Source organism: Oncorhynchus mykiss, chromosome 14, assembly GCF_013265735.2.
Source record: "Oncorhynchus mykiss isolate Arlee chromosome 14, USDA_OmykA_1.1, whole genome shotgun sequence".
In the NCBI taxonomy this organism is placed as follows: Eukaryota; Metazoa; Chordata; class Actinopteri; order Salmoniformes; family Salmonidae; genus Oncorhynchus; species Oncorhynchus mykiss.
In genome coordinates this window covers 37315852-37336336 of record NC_048578.1, presented here as the reverse complement: position 1 = coordinate 37336336, position 20485 = coordinate 37315852, and the positions used below count along the sequence as shown (strand labels likewise).

At 40.9% G+C, this 20485-nt stretch overlaps 1 protein-coding gene across 1 annotated transcript in view; it reads right to left on the bottom strand.

Moving 5' to 3' along the window:
* Nucleotides 1-20485, bottom strand: part of LOC110489225 (protocadherin-11 X-linked) — a 280236-nt gene that overhangs the window by 102661 nt on the left and 157090 nt on the right. Inside the window, exon 5 of the mRNA XM_036943475.1 lies at nucleotides 11837-11872. Within this exon, the coding sequence (XP_036799370.1) occupies nucleotides 11837-11872 (36 nt within the window). The remainder of the gene's footprint in view (nucleotides 1-11836; nucleotides 11873-20485) is intronic.

Here is a 20485-nt window from a genome sequence, read left to right as displayed (position 1 = left end):
AAGCACCACAGCAATGTCAAACTGTTGGCTACTCCACCACAGCAATGTCAAGCTGTCGACTACTCCACTACATCAATGTCAAGTCTTCATGAACGGAAAGTACAGGATCATATTTACAGAGCTTTGGCAGCTCCATGAGAAGCCTTGTGCATCCCAAATGGCAACCTATTCCCTACATAGTGCACTGCTCCTGACCAAGGCCCTTAGGGAATAGGGTGTCGTTTGGAATGCAGTTGCTCACTTCCTCTCCACATGTTTCTAATTTATTTGAGTCTTTCTGCTCACACAATGACAGCCAGAATTGATTCAAACAAACAGCTGTCCATGATAATTAGGACATAATCATAGCGTGGAGTTTTCATATCTCTGTCAGATGTTTATACAAATGGAATTTCTGCAAAGGTGTAAAAAGATAAATCAATCTAGTTTTCAATCTGCACAGAGGCTGAAAATAAGAGCATATTTCTTCCTATAACAGAGTGCTTTTTTTTTTAATGGTTGGTCATTCCTTTGTTGTGTTGAGAGAAAAGATTGACACGACAACAACAGTCGTGGTGTACGTATTGTTAAAGCTTTACTACCTTAAAGAACGTGCCAGAAATCCATAAAACAAACACAAGCTGGTGTAAGAGATATAAAGACCAAACAGAGTCCGCCAGATAAAACAGTGCCTTGAAAACTATGTGCATAGAGAGAGATAATTTTTTTTTTTTTTTTTTTTAAACAGAGGAAAGAAGCCAAGTTCTATAACAAGCCAGCCCTATCCAAACTAAAGCCACTCTCTTGGTAGCAAACCAGACAATGTGCAGATGGACCTGGCTTCACGGTGGGGTGAGGGATTAGGAATCCCTTGTATTTTCATGCGGAGGGGAGGAGATACTGTAGAGTAGGATATACTATACATCACTTCATCCAGGGAGAAGATACAGCTCAATGAGTTACCTAGCTACCTTCTCCCTCCTATACACTTCTACATCCAAAATATCATAAATATAGAAGAGAGAGAGAGAGAGAGAGAGAGACAGACAGAGAGAGAGAGAGAGACAGAGAGAGAGAGAGACAGAGAGAGGGGGAGACCATGTTGCATGATTAACATCGGTCTGCCTTCCAATCCCCTTATCCCTTTGAATGATAAACTGGCCTCACTTACGAGTGGATCAGAGCAGATTTGCTGTGATCATCCTGGATGCATCACCTAGACCTCGACAAATCTGTTTGAGGGAAATTGTGATTTTTCATCGCCTAGCTGTCTGTGAAAACAGATACAGTACCAGTCAAAAGTTTGGACACACCTACTCATTCAAGGGTTTCTCTTTATTTGTACAATTTTCGATATTGTATAATAATAGTGAAGACATCAAAACTATGAAATAACACATACGGAATCATGTAGTACCCACTCCAAAAGGCTTTCCGAGCCATCATCGACTCAGTGGGTTTTGTCAAACATGTCTCTGGACCTACTCACTGTCACAGTCATACTCTGGACCTAGTTTTGTCCCATGGAATAAATGTTGTGGATCTTAATGTTTTTCCTCATGATCCTGGACTATCGGACCACCATTTTATTATGTTTGCAATTGCAACAAATAATCTGCTTAGACCCCAACCAAGGAGTATCAAAAGTCATGCTATAAATTCACAGACAACACAAAGATTCCTTGATGCCCTTCCAGACTCCCTCTGCCTACCCAAGGACGTCAGAGGACAAAAATCAGTTAACCACCTAACAGAGGAACTCAATTTAACCTTGCGCAATAGCCTATATGCAGTTGCACCCCTAAAAACTAAAAACATTTCTCATAAGAAACTAGCTCCCTGGTATACAGAAAATACCCGAGCTCTGAAGCAAGCTTCCAGAAAATTGGAACGGAAATGGCGCCACACCAAACTGGAAGTCTTCGGACTAACTTGGAAAGACAGTACCGTGCAGTATCGAAGAGCCCTTACTGCTGCTCGATCATCCTATTTTTCCAACTTAATTGAGGAAAATAAGATAAATCCGAAATTTATTTTTGATACTGTTGCAAAGCTAACTAAAAAGCAGCATTCCCCAAGTGAGGATGGCTTTCACTTCAGCAGTAATGAATTCATGAACTTCTTTGAGGAAAAGATCATGATTGTTAGAAAGCAAATTACGGACTCCTCTTTAAATCTGTGTATTCATTCAAAGCTCATTTGTCCTGAGTCTGCACAACGCTGCCAGGACCTAGGATCAAGAGAGACACTCAAGTGTTTTAGTACTATATCTCTTGACACAATGATGAAAATAATCATGGCCTTTAAACTTTCAAGCTGCATACTGGACATATTCCAACTAAACTACTGAAAGAGTTGCTTCCTGTGCTTGGCCCTCCGATGTTGAACACAATACACGGCTCTCTATCCACCGGATGTGTACCAAACTCACTAAAAGTGGCAGTAATAAAGCCTCTCTTGAAAAAGCCAAAATCTTGACCCAGAAAATATAAAAAACTATTGGCCTATATCAAATTTTCCAGTCCTCTCAAAATTTTTAGAAAAGGCTATTGCGCAGCAACTCACTGCCTTCCTGAAGACAAATAATGTATACGAAATGCTTCAGTCTGGTTTTAGACCCAATCATAGCACTGAGACTGCACTTGTGAAGGTGGTAAATGACATTTTAATGGCATCAGACCGAGGATCTGCATCTGTCCTCGTGCTCCTAGACCTTAATGCTGCTTTTGATACCATTGATCACCACATTCTTTTGGAGAGATTGGAAACCTAAATTGGTCTACACGGACAAGTTCTGGCCTGGTTTAGATCTTATTTGTCGGAAAGATATCAGTTTGTCTCTGTGAATGGCTTGTCCTCTGACAAATCAACTGTACATTTCGGTGTTCCTCAAAGGTTCCGTTTTAGGACCACTATTGTTTTCACTATACATTTTACCTCTTGTGGATGTCATTCGAAAACATAATGTTAACTTTCACTGCTATGCGGATGACACACAGCTGTACATTTCAATGAAACATGGTGAAGCCCCAAAATTGCCCTCGCTAGAAGCCTGTTTTCAGACATAAGGAAGTGGATGGCTCCAAACGTTCTACTTTTAAACTCGGACAAAACAGAGATGCTTGTTCTAGGTCCCAAGAAACAAAGATATCTTCTGTTGAATCTGACAATTAATCTTAGTGGTTGTACAGTCGTCTCAAATTAAACTGTGAAGGACCTCGGCGTTACTCTGGACCCTGATCTCTCTTTTGACGCAACATTGCAAAAATCTGAAACTTTCTGTCCAAAAATGATGCAGAAAGATGTTTTTGCTTTTGTTACTTCTAGGTTAGACTACTGCAATGCTCTACTTTCCGGCTACCCGGCTAAAGCACGAAATAAACTTCAGTTAGTGCTAAATACGGCTGCTAGAATCCTGACTAGAACCAAAAAATGTGAACATATTATTCCAGTGCTAGCCTCCCTACACTGGTTTCCTGTCAAGGCAAGGGCTGATTTCAATGTTTTACTGCTAACCTAAAAAGCATTACATGGGCTTGCTCCTACATATCTCTCTGATTTGGTCCTGCCGTACATACCTACACGTACGCTACGGTCACAAGACGCAGGCCTCCTAATTGTCCCTAGAATTTCTAAGCAAACAGCTGGAGGCAGGGCTTTCTCCTATAGAGCTCCATTTTTATGGAATGGTCTGCCTACCCATGTGAGAGACGCAAACTCGGTCTCAACCTTTAAGTCTTTACTGAAGACTCATCTTTTCAGTTGGTCATATGATTGAGTGTAGTCTGGCCCAGGAGTGTGAAGGTGAACGGAAAGGCTCTGGAGCAACGAACCGCCCTTGCTGTCTCTACCTGGCCGGTTCCCCTCTTTCTACTGGGATTCTCTGCCTCTAACCCTATTACAGGGGCTGAGTCACTGGCTTACTGGTGATCTTTCATGCCGTCCCTAGGAGGGGTGCGTCACTTGAGTGGGTTGAGTTACTGATGTGATCTTGCTGTCTGGGTTGGCGCCCCCCCCCCCCCCCCCCTTGGGTTGTGCCGTGGCGGAGATCTTTGTGGGCTATTGTCTCAGGATGGTAAGTTGGTGGTTGAATATATCCCTCTAGTGGTGTGGGGGCTGTGCTTTGGCAAAGTGGGTGGGGTTATATCCTTCCTGTTTGGCCCTGTCCGGGAGTATCATCGGATGGGGCCACAGTGTCTCCTGACCCCTCCTGTCTCAGCCTCCAGTATTTATGCTGCAGTAGTTTACCTGTCGGGGGGCTAGGGTCAGTTTGTTATATCTGGAGTACTTCTCCTGTCTTATCCTGTGTCCTGTGTGAATTTAAGTATGCTCTCTCTAATTCTCTCTTTCTTTCTCTCTCTCAGAGGATCTGAGCCATAGGACCATAATTCAGGACTACCTGGCATGATGACTCCTTGCTGTCCCCAGTCCACCTGGCCGTGCTGCTGCTCCAGTTTCAACTGCTCTGCCTGCGGATATGGAATCCTGACCTGCTACCTGTCCCAGACCTATTATTTTAACAAGCTGGTCATTTAAGAACATTTGAACATCTTGGCCATGTTCTGTTATAATCTCCACCTGGCACAGCCAGAAGAGGACTGGCCACCCCTCATAGCCTGGTTCCCCTCTAGGTTTCGTCCTAGGTTTTGGCCTTTCTAGGGAGTTTCTCCTAGCCAACATGCTTCAACACCTGCATTGCTTGCTGTTTGGGGTTTTAAGCAGGGTTTCTGTACAGCACTTTGAGATATCAGCTAATGTACGAAGTGCTATATAAATACATTTGATTTGATGTGATTTGATTTAGTAAGCAAAAAAAGTGTTAAAAAAAATATAAATATACTGTATATTTGAGATTCTTCAAAGTAGCCACCCTTTGCCTTGATGACAGCTATGCACATTCTTGGCATTCTCTCAACCAGCTTCATGAGGTAGTCACCTGGAATGCATTTCAATTAACAGGTGTGCCTTGTTAAAAGTTAATTTGTGGAATTTTTTTACGTCTTAATGCGTTTGAGTCAATCAGTTGTGTTGTGACAAGGTAGGGGTGGTATACAGAAGATAGCCCTATCTGGTAAAAGACCAAGTCTTCTACCAAATAGGAAGAACAGCTCAGATAAGCAAAGAGAAATGACAGTCCATCATTACTTTTAGGTCAGTTAATCCGGAAAATGTCAAGAACTTTGAACGTTTTTTCAAGTGCAGTCACAAAGAACAATAAAGCATAATAATGAAACTGGCTCTCAAGAGGACCGCCACAGGAAAGGATAAGTTCATTAGAGATAACTGCACCTCAGATTTCAGCCCAAATAAATGCTTCACTGAGTTCAAGTAACTTACACATCTCAACATCAACTGTTCAGAGGAGACGTGCATGAATCAGGCCTTCATGGTCAAATTGTTGCAAAGAAACCACTACTAAAGGACACCAATAAGAAGAAGAGACTTGCTTAGGCGATGAAACACGAGCAATGGACATTAGACTGGTGGAAATCTGTCTTTTGTGAGATGCAGAGTAGGGGAACGGATGATATCCGCATGTGTGGTCCCCACCATGAAGCATGGAGGAGGAAGTGTGATGGTGTGGGGGTGCTTAGCTGGTGACACTGTCTGTGATTTACTTTGAATTCAAGGCACACTTAACCAGCATTTCAACCACAGCATTCTGCACGGATACGCCATTCAATCTGGTTTGCGCTTAGTGGGAAAATCATTAGTTTTTTTAACAGGACAATGACCAAAACACACCAAAACACACCTCCAGACTGTGTAAGAGCTATTTGACCAAGAAGGAGAGTGATGGAGTGCCTCATCAAATGACCTGGCCTCCACAATCACCCAACGTCAGGAATGCAAGGTCTCTAACATCCACCAGCTCTGTGATGTCGTCATGGAGGAGTGGAAGAGGACTCCAGCTGCAACCTGTGAAGCTCTGGTAAACTCCATGCCCAAGAGGGTTAAGGCAGTGCTGGAAAATTATGGTGGCCAAACAAAATATTGACACTTTGGGCCCAATTTGGACATTTTCACTTAGGGGTGTACTCACTTTTGTTGCCAGCGGTTTGGATTTTAATGGCTGTGTGTTTGAGTTATTTTGAGGGGCAAATTTACACTGTTATACAAGCTGTACACTCACTCATATTTATATATGTATTTATATTTATATATGTATTTATATATATATATTTATATTTATATATGTATTTATATTTATATATGCATATATTTATATATGTATTTATATGTATATTTATATATGTATTTATATGTATATTTATATATGTATTTATATGTATATTTATATATGTATTTATATTTATAAATATATTTATATTTATATATGTATTTATATTTATATATATATTTATATTTATATATGTATTTATATGTATATTTATATATGTATTCATATGTATATTTATATATATATTTATATTTATATGTATATTTATATATGTATTTATATTTATATATATATTTATATGTATATATGTATTTATATGTATATTTATATATGTATATATTTATATATGTATTTATATGTATATTTATATATGTATTTATATTTATATATGTATATATTTACATATGTATTTATATGTATATTTATATATGTATTTATATGTATATATATATGTATTTATATGTATATTTATATATGTATTTATATTTATATATATACTTATATTTATATATGTATTTGTATGTATATTTATATATGTATTTATATTTATATGCATATTTATATATGTATTTATATTTATATATATATTTATATTTATATATGTATTTATATTTATATTAATATATGTATTTATATTTATATATGTATTTATATTTATATTAATATTTGTATTTATATTTATATATATTTATATTTATATATGTATTTATATGTATATTTATATATGTATTTATATTTATATATGTATTTATATATATATATTTATATTTATATATGTATTTATATTTATATTAATATATGTATTTATATTTATATATTTTATATTTATACAAGTATTTATATTTATATATACACTGCTCAAAAAAATAAAGGGAACACTTAAACAACACAATGTAACTCCAAGTCAATCACACTTCTGTGAAATCAAACTGTCCACTTAGGAAGCAACACTGATTGACAATACATTTCACATGCTGTTGTGCAAATGGAAAATACAACAGGTGGAAATTATAGGCAATTAGCAAGACACCCCCAATAAAGTAGTGGTTCTGCAGGTGGGGACCACAGACCACTTCTCAGCTCCTATGCTTCCTGGCTGGCTTTTGAATGCTGGCGGTGCTTTCACTCTAGTGGTAGCATGAGACAGAGTCCACAACCCACACAACTGGCTCAAGTAGTGCAGCTCATCCAGGATGGCACATCAATGCGAGATGTGGCAAGAAGGTTTGCTGTGTCTGTCAGCGTAGTGTCCAGAGCATGGAGGCGCTACCAGGAGACAGGCCAGTATATCAGGAGACGTGGAGGAGGCCGTAGGAGGGCAACAACCCAGCAGCAGGACCGCTACCTCCGCCTTTGTGCAAGGAGGAGCACTGCCAGAGCCATGCAAAATGACCTCCAGCAGGCCACAAATGTGCATGTGTCTGCTCAAACGGTCAGAAACAGACTCCATGAGGTTGGTATGAGGGCCCGACGTCCACAGGTGGGGGTTGTGCTTACAGCCCAACACCGTGCAGGACGTTTGGCATTTGCCAGAGAACACCAAGATTGGCAAATTCGCCACTGGCGCCCTGTGCTCTTCACAGATGAAATCAGGTTCACACTGAGCACATATGACAGACGTGACAGTCTGGAGACGCCGTGGAGAACGTTCTGCTGCCTGCAACATCCTCCAGCATGACCGGTTTGGCGGTGGGTCAGTCATGGTGTGGGGTGGCATTTCTTTGGGGGGCCGCACAGCCCTCCATGTGCTCGCCAGAGGTAGCCTGACTGCCATTAGGTACCGAGATGAGATCCTCAGACCCCTTGTGAGACCATATGCTGGTGTGGTTGGCCCTGGATTCCTCCTAATGCAAGACAATGCTAGACCTCATGTGGCTGGAGTGTGTCAGCAGTTCCTGCAAGAGGAAGGCATTGATGCTATGGACTGGCCCGCCCGTTCCCCAGACCTGAATCCAATTGAGCACATCTGGGACATCATGTCTCGCTCCATCCACCATCTGTGTTGCACCACAGACAGTCCAGGAGTTGGCGGATGCAGGTCTGGGAGGAGATCCCTCAGGAGACCATCCGCCACCTCATCAGGAGCATGCCCAGGCATTGTAGGGTGGTCATACAGGCACGTGGCGGCCACACACACTACTGAGGCTCATTTTGACTTGTTTTAAGGACATTACATCAAAGTTGGATCAGCCTGTAGTGTGGTTTTCCACTTTAATTTTGAGTGTGACTCCAAATCCAGACCTACATGGGTTGATAAATTTGATTTCCATTGATAATTTTTGTGTGATTTTGTTGTCAGCACATTCAACTATGTAAAGAAAAAAGTATTTAATTCATTCAGATCTAGGGTATGTTATTTTAGAGTTCCCTTTATTTTTTTGAGCAGTGTATATGTATATATAGATAGATATAGATGTAAATGAGATATAGAGTAGATAGATATAAATAAATATATATATATGTATTTAGATAGATAGATGCAGGTGCGGACTCCCGGCTGCAAACCTGAACCTATAGGGGAGGGTTCGGGTGGGCATCTACCCTCGGTGGCGGCTCCGGTTCTTTACGCAGCCCCCCGTCTTTACGCTGATCCTTCTTCCTTTGTAGAACCGGACTGTGGATCATCGCCGGAGGCTCTAGACTGCGGATCATCGCCGGAGGCCCCGGACCGTCGCTGGAGACCCCAGAATGGGGACCGTCGTCGGAAGCTATGGAATGTGGAGGCGGACTGGAGGCTTGGTGCGTGGGACCGGTACAGGTGGCACCGGGCTGAAGACACGCACCTCAGTGCGAGGAGCAGGCACAGGACATACTGGACTCTGGAGGCGCACTGGAGGCCTGGTGCGTGGGACCGGTACAGGTGGCACCGGGCTGAAGACACGCACCTCAGGGCGAGTGCGAGGAGCAGGCACAGGACGTACTGAACTCTGGAGGCGCACTGGAGGCCTGGTGTGTGGGACCGGTACAGGTGGCACCGGGCTGAAGATACGCACCTCAGGGCGAGTGCGGGGAGAAGGCACAGGACTTACTGGACTCTGGAAGCGCACTGGAGATCTAGAGCGTAGAGCTGGCACAATGTGTCCTGGCTGGATGCTCACTTGAGCCCGGCAAGTGCAGGGCGCAAGCACAGGACGCACTGGGCTGTGCAGACGCACCGGAGACACAGTACACAGAGCCGGCGCAGGATATCCTGGTCCAAGGTGGTGTACTGGAGACCAGGAGCGCTGAGCCGGCACCATCTGTCCTGGCTGGATGCCCATTTTAGCCCGGCAAATGCGAGGAGCTGGAATAGAGCGCACCGGGCTATGTATGCGAACTGAAGACACCGTGCGCATCACTGCGTAACACGGTGTCTGACCAGTCACATGCTCCCCACGGTAAGCACGAGGAGTTGGCTCAGGTCTCCAACCTGACTCAGCCAATCTCCCCGTGTGTTAGGCCTCTCGTGCTTGTCTCGTTGGTACAGCTCTTCGTAATATCGCCATTCCGCTTTCGCTGCCTCTATCTCCTCCTTAGTCCTGCTCCATCCAGAATCTCTTCCCTGTTCCATTCCTCCTGAATACGCTGCTTGCTCCTTTGTTGGTGGGATCTTCTGTCACGTTCGTTATAAGGATCGGACCAAGGCGCAGCGTGGTATGTGTACATTCTTATTTATTTAAAGAATGAACACTGAACAAATTAATAAAATATCAAAACAAAATGTGAAGCTATACAAATGAGTGCTGACAGGCAACTACATATAGACAAGATCCCACAAACACCAAAGGGAAATGGCTACCTAAATATGATCCCCAATCAGAGACAACGATAAACAGCTGTCTCTGATTGAGAACCATATCAGGCCAACATAGAAATACAAAAACCCCTAACCTACAACAACCCTAGACGTTCAAAAACCCTAGACAATAAAAAAAAAAACTAGCGTACCCAACCTAGTCACACTCTGACCTAACCAAAATATAAAGAAAACAGAGATATCTAAGGTCTTATTAATAACGTATTATGTGACTTGTGAAGCACATTTTTTTACTCCTGAATGTATTTAGGCTTGCCATAACTAAGGGGTTGAATACTTATTGAATCAAGACATTTTAAGCTTTTCATTTTTAATTAATTTGTAACCATTTTTCTAAAAGAATAATTCCACTTTTGACATTAATTGGTATTGTGTGTAGGCCAGTGACATAAAATCGAAATCGAATCAATTTTAATTTCAGGCTGTAACTCCATAAAATGTGGGAAAAGGCAAAGGGTATGAATACTTTCAGACAGGACTAATATATATATATATATATGGAGTGGAGCTATGTCTTGATCTAGTTAAACAGGAAGTAGAATCTGAAACATGGCAAATCAAATCAGGACACCAACAACAATCTGTCCACATTGCAGATCATAATGCAAGCCGGCTCAGTTTGTAAAACATGTATATTTTGCACTCTGAAACCCTGCAATGTACAGGTGAGATGAAACCTGTCTAAACCGTTGTCCTTGTTAAATATTGTGCAATGCATCACTTGATGTGACGCACATGAATATCAATTGTTCTTGCCGGGACTGTAATTACTTCATCGTTAGCCTTCTGGCCACGACAACTATGTAATGGAGGAGGGTCAGTGAACCAGTCAAGAGATGAGACTTTGGTAATTAGCTCGCCAAGCTGAAGGCAAGACTTTAGTTCAAAGGGTTAACACAGTACTGTGATGGGTCTTGCATGAGGACTGGGTGCAACGCTGTCGGTCACATAGTGACAAGCTCAAGGCTTTACATACAGAACAGAATTCAGTCAACTGAACTCCAAGGCCTGGGTTAAGTGTTGCAATATACAATATATGAGAAAAATAGATTTATTGTAAGAAAACGAAAGTGAAAAATAGATGAAAGGTAACAGAAGACATGAAGGTCATGTGTTGCAGTATAATTCCATTTGCTGTTATGTGGTCTGGCTGCCCGTAAGAGCGAAAAAGGGTGCTGTGTCTTTTGTTGCCGTAGGAACAAGTCAGGTAGAGCTGTGCCATCAAACATAAAGAAACTGAGAGAATTTGAAAAGAAACGTTGTTTCTACATCGCTGAGTCTTACAGAAAAACTTTAAATTATAAACCATAACATCAAGCAATCCAAACACAGAACACATTTCTTCAATTTCAAGAACTGAATTGGATGCATTCTGCACCTTCAGGGCTTTGACGTGGTACAAAACAACCCGTGAAGCAAACAACATTCTAGTGAAGAAGAGTGTCCTTTCATGACAATTAAAGAATTACCCCATGCATGCAAGACAAGACGTATCTAACACCTTTACAAACAACTCACAAAGTGACATCAGCTAAACAAAAGGAAGGCATTTTGCTTGAAGCTACTTGTATTTAATTGACCTGACTAATGACTAGATAATCAAAATAACAACTCTGCCCTGACAATTAACCCGTTTGTTTAATGCGTCGTTAGAATTTTCATCAGCTGTCTTGTTCTCAGTTTCAAAGTTAAACTGACAGGTAAGGTTCATAGACACAGAACATGGCATGGAACTACAACATCTACACACGAAAATGGTTCCAAGTCCGGAGTTGTTTGCCTTTTTTTTTTTGCATGAAAATCAATCAATCAAACGGCTAAGAAAATGCATTGTGGGGAAATGTGTTAAGAAAAACGGCATGCGGTAGGGTTAGACTTACGTTTGCAGACGTTATCTTGCTGAGAAGACAACCCTCCTGTAATAACACATGGTGGGAAGAAGAAGAAGAAAAATGTGTTATTGTATACTGTCCATGATTGCACTGCATTCAACCACAGTATTGATTTGATCTGTAATTAAAGAGTCAAGCCTTAAAGATGGTTCATATGGAATGTCATCTTCAGGGACACAATTGATGCGAAATATTATTTTGCCTGGTTGCTGTGATGTTAAACGCTTCGATAAATGTTTATGATGTAAGCAGGTCAAAGTTCATCCATACGCTCAAAGATGGCTTTCTGTTTCAGATAGAACGGAGACTTCAGATCTGTATTGATTTCTCAGGGAGAGAGCGAATGCTGCTGTAAGTCATTGTTTGTTGTTACTATACTGCTCAGTTAGAAAATACACCCTCGTAAGAAAACGTAACGTATGTTCAATGCAGAACCTGACATCACACGACAAGACCGTTATAACTGACACTGATAAAGATGTGTCGGCATGTCAGCGGTGAAAGAACACCGAATATCAAACGAAGCATCAAAAATGAACAATAAACAGTGTCAAGCTTCTAAATTGGGAACAAAGAGGCCCACAAGACTGCAGGATATAGTCTCTTGTCCCAGGGGACCAGATAATAGCTTAGAGAGAGAGAGAGAGAGAGAGAGAGAGAGAGAGATAACAGTATTTAATTTTTTTTATCACCAATGTTGTTTTCTTTGTGCTGTGTATAATAATGTGACCACGTGACTGAGGAAGATCTGAGGGTGAAGGGAAACATTGATGATGTCGACAAGCTGAGAGGGTTACTGACTGAGGAAGATCTGAGACTGAAGGGAAACATTGATGACGTCGACAAGCTGAGAGGGTTACTGACTGAGGAAGATCTGAGTGTGAAGGTAAGCATTGATGATGTCGACAAGCTGAGAGGGTTACTGACTGAGGAAGATCTGAGGGTGAAGGGAAACATTGATGATGTCGACGAGCTGAGAGGGTTACTGACTGAGGTCTGAGGTTGAATGGGAAACAGTGATGATGTCGACAAGCTGAGAAGGGTTACTGACTGAGGTCAGAGGTTGAATGGGAAACATTGAAAGAGAAAGACAAGCTGAGACGGTTACTGACTGAGGTGAAATGATGAACAAAAAGTACATTATCAACACATCAAGAAATCCCCCCCACTAATGTGAAATGATGAACGGGAACTATGAAGTGAGTATATTCATACAGAAAGTACAATAATGTGTCAACAAATCAAGAGATCACACTTTGTTCACTGAAGGACAGTGGAGCTGTGAGTGTGTACAGTCTGTGTTTGATACGTGTTGTGAATGTGATACAACAGTAACAGAACCTAGTGCACGCTACAGTACAAACACAATATCCCTGACATAGAAGCATGTGTCTTGTTAGGTCACAAATAAGTGGCGTAATGTAGCAACGAGCTAACAAGCAAGCACTGTCTATTACAGTTTAGATGATACTGGTGAAAACTTCATGCCAACCTATGCATTTCCTATAGCCTATGCAAAAAAAAATAAAGAATTTGCAGGAGAACGATGAGAATGCTTAGGTCAAGTTCAACTGTGTTATTGTCTCACAGCAGTGAAAAATAGAGCAACCTGTTAACATTCATAAATGCGACTGAGCCTGTGGTCTGGCTAGCCAGAGGACCATATGTGTGTGCAGCCCAGTAATGGAAAATGTCAATAAGTCGTCGGAAGACTGCCAGCATCCCAAACGACACCCCATTCCCTAAATATATTGCACTACATTGTACCAGGACCCATAAGGCAGTGTGCACTATATAAGGAATAGGGGACCATTTGCGACTCAGTCACACTTTTCTGAGGTTAGCAGATTGGATGCGTTGGAGGATGGGTATAAATAGTGTTATCCTTTAGGGTATAGAGGTAAATGGGATAGAAGTTCAAAATGTCTTTTTAAGATGATTGCCCCGTAAATTATTAAGTTGTTAATGAGGGTGAACGCTGCCAAGTGACAATCCTTCCCCAGGCAGAGTAAGAAAAGAGTAATCAACCCAAATTAATTAGCCAATAACTGGTCAAACCATGAAAGGAACTGTGTTAGTATTATGTTGGACGAAATGTGTTGTAGATCAGACGTTTGATTGATCTGAACTGCCTGTTTATTTGAATCATGTCTGTGAGTATAACATAACTTATGTAGCAGGCTAAACCCAGAGGACTAACTGTTCAGAATTTTTTTTGTTCTTCCTCTCTCTGTTCCCTGGGTTGTTATTGCCAAGGGATATTTCTTAGGAACCTGTTTTCAGTTCCTACCGCTTCCACTGGATGTCACCAGTCTTTGGAATTTGGTTGAGGTTATTCCTTTGTGCAGTGAAGAAGTAGGCCAACTAGGAACTGGGTAACGCTGTTGAGAGTTTCGCAAGACGTGAAAAGTATCACTGGTTTGTTTTCATTCCTGTATTGAACACAGAAAGAGCCGTCTACAATTTGATCGATTATTTAACGTTTAAAAATACCTAAAGTTGTATTACAAAAGTAGATTGAAATATTTTGGCAAAGTTTATAGGCAACTTTTGAGATATTTTGTAGTGACGTTGCGTTTTTTGTAAGCTCTTTTTTTCTGGATCAAACGCGCTTTATAAATGGACATTTTGGATATATATGGATGGAATTAATCGAACAAAAGGACCATTTGTGATGTTTATGGGACATATTGGAGTGCCAACAAAAGAAGCTCGTCAAAGGTAAGGAATGTTTTATATTTTATTTCAACGTTTTGTGTAGCGCCTGCAGGGTTGAAATATGCTAACCCCTTTGTTTACTGCTAGTGCTATCATCAGATAATAGCTTCTTATGCTTTTGCCGAAAAGCATTTTAAAAATCTGACATGTTGTCTGGATTCACAGCGAGTGTAGCTTTAATTGAGTATCTTACATGTGTGATTTAATGAAAGTTTGAATTTTATTGTATTTTATTTGAATCTGGCGCTCTGCATTTTCCCTGGCAAATGGCCAGTTGAGACATTTGCGTCCCGCCTATCCCAAAGAAGTTATAATTATAGGACATCTAAAGCTAGTCTGATTACCTCATTCTAGTCTAACATTAGGTAGCTAGATCAGTTTAACTGGATCCCCTCAGAGTATTAGTGGGCTGTAGTTGGTCCTCTTAGTTAGCGTTAATATTATCTTGCCATTGAGACCTGATTAAAAACATTTTTTTTTATATATTTAATGCGTCAAACGTGAAGACAAAGTTAGGAGCTGAAATTCTGTACTCGTCAACGTTGTTTGAAGAGGCGCTTTATTTACATTGTTAACCGAACGTATTGATCAAACAGTTATGGTACATTCCTTTGGTACTATGTTCTATTCAACATTTCACGATGTAAATAGCTATGCGATACAGACCTCACCAACCAATTAAATGTGTGATAACGCAACACAGTTGAACAGAGAAAGTTCTTCAAAAGATGACCTTAAAGTAACCTTAGTTTCTAGCCCATGTTTATTGTATATCGCAGTTTACAGGAGAGAATAATGTGTGATCCATCTCTGTAGTGCTGGGTCGCTGACCCTCTCCTCTCCATCTATAAGCCTCTCCAGACCACTGGTTTCCAAGCACCCACAGCCATGCCTGGCACAGAGATGGAGATAAGTGCATGTGATGCTTACCCACATCAAAGCGGTGGAAGAGTGTCTTAGCGAGCGAAGGCAGTGGGGCTCGAACCGTGGCTTTGATCATTCTCAGCTTTCGGATAATTAAAATATTGGATAAATAATTGATTAAAAAAACCAGAGCTCATTGTGCTGTTCTGCATCTAGATCCCAATTTATTCCAACCTTGACACTCGTCTTGTCTTTCGTTTTATATCAACAAGTGTGTGGGTACAACTCTGAGAGGTACACGGATGAATTGTGCCTCTCCATTCAGCTTCACTAAATAATACATAAAACATAATGATTGACATCACTTACAGTCTGTAGATTTAATACGAACAACAAGAAGCACTTTCGCTGCTGCAGGAAATTGTTCTTGCGCTATCCACAGTGCTTTTGGAACGTATTCAGACACCTTGCCTTTTTCCACATTTTGTTGTTAAAACCTTATTCAAAAATGGATAAAGTAAAACAAATTCCTCATCAACCTACACACAATACCCCATAATGGTAAAGCGAATCCGGGTTTATAGAACGTTGTTAGAAAGTTTTGCACATTTATTAAAACTAAAAACTGAAAAAAACTAAATTACATAAATATTCAGACCCTTTGCTACGAGAATCGAAAATGAGCTCAGGTGCAACCTGTTTCCAGTGATCATCCCTGAGATTTTATCTAAAACTTGATTGGAGTCCACCTGTGGTAAGTTCAATTGATTGGACATGATTTGGAAGGGCACACACAAGTCTAAATAAGGTTCCACAGTTGACAGTGCATGGTCAGAGCAAAAATCAAGCCAAGAGGTCAAAGGAATTGTCCGTAGAGCTCAGAGACAGGATTGTGTCAAGACACAGATCTGGGGAAGGGTACCAAAATATGTCTGCATCATTGAAGGTCCCCAAGAACACAGTGACCTCAATCATTCTTAAATGGAACAAGTTTGGAACCACCAAGACTTCTCCTAGAGTTGGCCGCCTGGCAAAACTGAGCAATCGCGGGAGAAGGGCCTTGGTCAGGGAGGTGACCAAGAACCTGATGGCTCCAGAGTTCCTCTGTGGATTTGGGAGAACCTTCCAGAAGGACAACCATCTCTGCAGCCCTTCACCAATCAGTGCTTTGTGGTAGAGTGGCCAGACAGAAGCCACTCCTCAGAAAAAGGTACATGACAGCCCATTTGGAGTTTACCTAAAGGCACCTAAAGGACTCTCAGACCATGAGAAACAAGATGCTGGTCTGATTAAAGCAAAATTTTGGCCTGAATGCCAAGCGTCATGTCCGGAGGAAACCTGGCACCATCCCTACGGTGAAGCATGGTAGTGGCAGCATCATGCTGTGGAGATGTTTTTCAGCGGCAGGGGACTGGGAGACTAGTCAGTATCGAGGGAAAGATGAACGGAACAAAGAACCTTGATGAAAACTGCTCCAGAATGCTCAGGACCTCAGACTGGGACAAAGGTTCACCTTCCAACAGAACAACGACCCTACGCAAACAGCCAAGCCGACTAAGGAGTGGCTTCAGGACAAGTCTCTGAATGTCCATGAGGGGCCCAGCCAGAGCCCGGACATGAACCCAATTGAACATCTCTGCTGCCCATCCGACCTGACTGAGCTTGAGAGGATCTGTAGAGAAGAATGGGAGAAATTCCCCAAGTACAGGTGTGCCAAGCTTGTAGCGTCGTACCCAAGAAGACTCTACACTGTTATCGCTGCTAAAGGTGCTTCAACAAAGTACTGAGTAAAGAGTCTGAATACTTAGGTAAATGTGTTATTTCAGTGTTTAATTTTGTTTTAAATTACACACATTTTCATCATTATGGGGTACTGAGTGTAGATGTTTGAGGGGAAAAAACAATTGAATCCATTTTAGAATAAGGCTGTAACGTAACAAAATGTTGAAAAAGTTAAGAGGTCTGAACTCTTTCAGAATGTACTGTAAAAAGACATGGTTATAAACCTCTTTCTCCCTTCATGATGTGGCTATAACCCTCTTTCTCCTTTCATGATAGTTTATAACCCTCTTTCTCCCTTCATGATGTGGCTATAACCCTCTTTCTCCCTTGATGATAGTTTATAACCCTCTTTCTCCCTTCATGATGTGGTTATAACCCTCTTTCTCCCTTCATGATGTGGCTATAACCCTCTTTCTCCCTTCATGATGTGGTTATAATCCTCTTTCTCCCTTCATGATGTGGTTATAACCCTCTTTCTTCCTTCATCATGTGGTTATAACCCTCTTTTTCCCTTCATCATGTGGTTATAACCCTCTTTGTCCCTTCGTGATAGTTTATAACCCTCTTTCCCCCTTCATGATGTGGTTATAACCCTCTTTCTCCCTTCATGATGTGACTATAAGCCTCTTTATCCCTTCATGATGTGGTTATAACCCTCTTTCTCCCTTCAAGATGTGGTTATAACCCGCTTTCTCCATTCATGATGTGGCTATTACCCTCTTTCTCCCTTCATGATGTGGTTATAACCCTCTTTTTCCCTTCATGATAGTTTATAACCCTCTTTCTCGTTTCATGATGAGGTTATAACCCTCTTTCTCCCTTCATGATGTGGTTATAACCCTCTTTCTCCCTTCATGATAGTTTATAACCCTCTTTCTCCCTTCATGATGTGGTTATAACCCTATTTCTCCCTTCATGATAGTTTATAACCCTCTTTCTCCCTTCATGATGTGGTTATAACCCTCTTTCTCCCTTCATGATAGTTTATAACCCTCTTTCTTGCTTCATGATGTGGTTATAAACCTCTTTCTCCCTTCATGATATTTTATAACCCTCTTTCTCCCTTCATGGTGTGGTTATAACCTTCTTTCTGCCTTCATGATAGTTTATAACCCTCTTTCTCCCTTCATTATGTGGTTTTAACCCTCTTTTTCCCTTCATGATAGTTTATAACCTTCTTTCTCCCTTTAAGATGTGGTTATAACCCTCTTTCTCCCTTCATGACGTGGTTATAACCCTCTTTCTCCCTTTGTGATGTGGTTATAACCCTCTTTCTCCCTTCATGATAGTTTATAACCCTCTTTCTCCCTTCATGATGTGGTTATAACCCTCTTTCTCCCTTCATGATGTGGTTATAACCCTCTTTATCCCTTCATGATGTGGTTATAATCCTCTTTCTCCCTTCATGATAGTTTATAACCCTCTTTCTCTTTTCATGATGTGGTTATAACCGTCTTTCTCCCTTCATGTTAGTTTATAAGTCTCTTTCTCACTTCATGATGTGGTTATAACCCTACTTCTCCCTTCATGATGTGGTTATAACCCTCTTTCTCCCTTCCTGATAGTTCATAACCCTCTTTCTCCTTTCATGATGTGGATATAACCCTCGTTCTCCCTTCAGGATAGTTCATAACCCTCTTTCTCCGTTCAAGATATGGTTATAACCCTCTTTCTCCCTCCATGATGTGGCTATAACCCTCTTTCTCCCTTCATGATGTGGTTATAATCCTCTTTCTCCCTTCATGATGTGGTTCTAACCCCCTTTCTAACTTCATGATGTGGTTATAACCCTCTTTCTTCCTTCATCATGTGGTTATAACCCTCTTTTTCCCTTCATCATGTGGTTATAACCCTCTTTCTCCCTTCGTGATAGTTTATAACCCTCTTTATCCCTTCATGATGTGGTTATAACCCTCTTTCTCCATTCATGATAGTTTATAACCCTCTTTCTCTCTTCATGATGTGGTAATAACCCTCTTTCTCCCTTCATGATAGCTTATAACCCTCATCTCTCTTCATGATGTGGTTATAACCCTCTTTCTCCATTCAAGATGTGGTTATAACCCTCTTTCCCCCTTCAATATGTGGTTATAACCCTCTTTCTCCCTTCATGATGTGGTTATAACCCTCTTTCTCCCTTCATGATGTGGTTATAACCCTCTTTCTCCCTTCATGATAGTTTATAACCCTCTTTCTCCAATCATGATAGTTTATAACCCTCTTTATCCCTTCATGATGTGGTTATAACCCTCTTTCTCCATTCATGATAGTTTATAACCCTCTTTCTCTCTTCATGATGTGGTAATAACCCTCTTTCTCCCTTCATGATAGTTTATAACCCTCATCTCTCTTCATGATGTGGTTATAACCCTCTTTCTCCCTTCATGATTACATATAACCCTCTTTCTCCCTTCATGATGTGGTTATAACCCTCTTTATCCCTTCGTGATGTGGTTATAACCCTCTTTCTCCCTTCATGATAGTTATAACCCTCTTTCTCTTTTCATGATGTGGTTATAACCCTCTTTCTCCCTTTATGATAATTTTTACGTCTCTTTCTCGCTTCATGATGTGGTTATAACCCTCGTTCTCCATTCATGATGTGGTTATAACCCTCTTTCTCCCTTCCTGATAGTTCATAACCCTCTTTCTCCCTTCATGATGTGGTTATAACCCTCGTTCTCCCTTCAGGATAGTTCATAACCCTCTTTCTCCGTTCAAGATGTGGTTATAATTCTCTTTCTCCCTCCATGATGTGGCTATAACCCTCTTTCTCCCTTCATGATGTGGTTATAATCCTCTTTCTCCCTTCATGATGTGGTTCTAACCCCCTTTCTCCCTTCATGATGTGGTTATAACCCTCTTTCTTCCTTCATCATGTGGTTATAACCCTCTTTCTCCCTTCATGATAGTTTATAACCCTCTTTCTCCCTTCATTATAGTTTATAACCCTCTTTCTCCCTTTATCATGTGGTTATAACCCTCTTTCTCCCTTCATGATAGTTTATAACCCTCTTTCTCCCTTGATGATATGGTAATAACCTCTTTCTCCTTTGACGATATGTTGGAGAAAATGCTTTCTAGCGTCAACATTCCAACTTCAAATAACTTTGCTATTCTTACCACATGAATAGAAACCATACATGACCACGTTATTATTTGTAGCAGAAGTTTAGACCTGAAACAGACACGTACAGTACCAGTCAAATGTTTGGACACACTTACTCATTCAAGGGCTTTATTTTATTTTTGACTATTTTCTACATTATTATT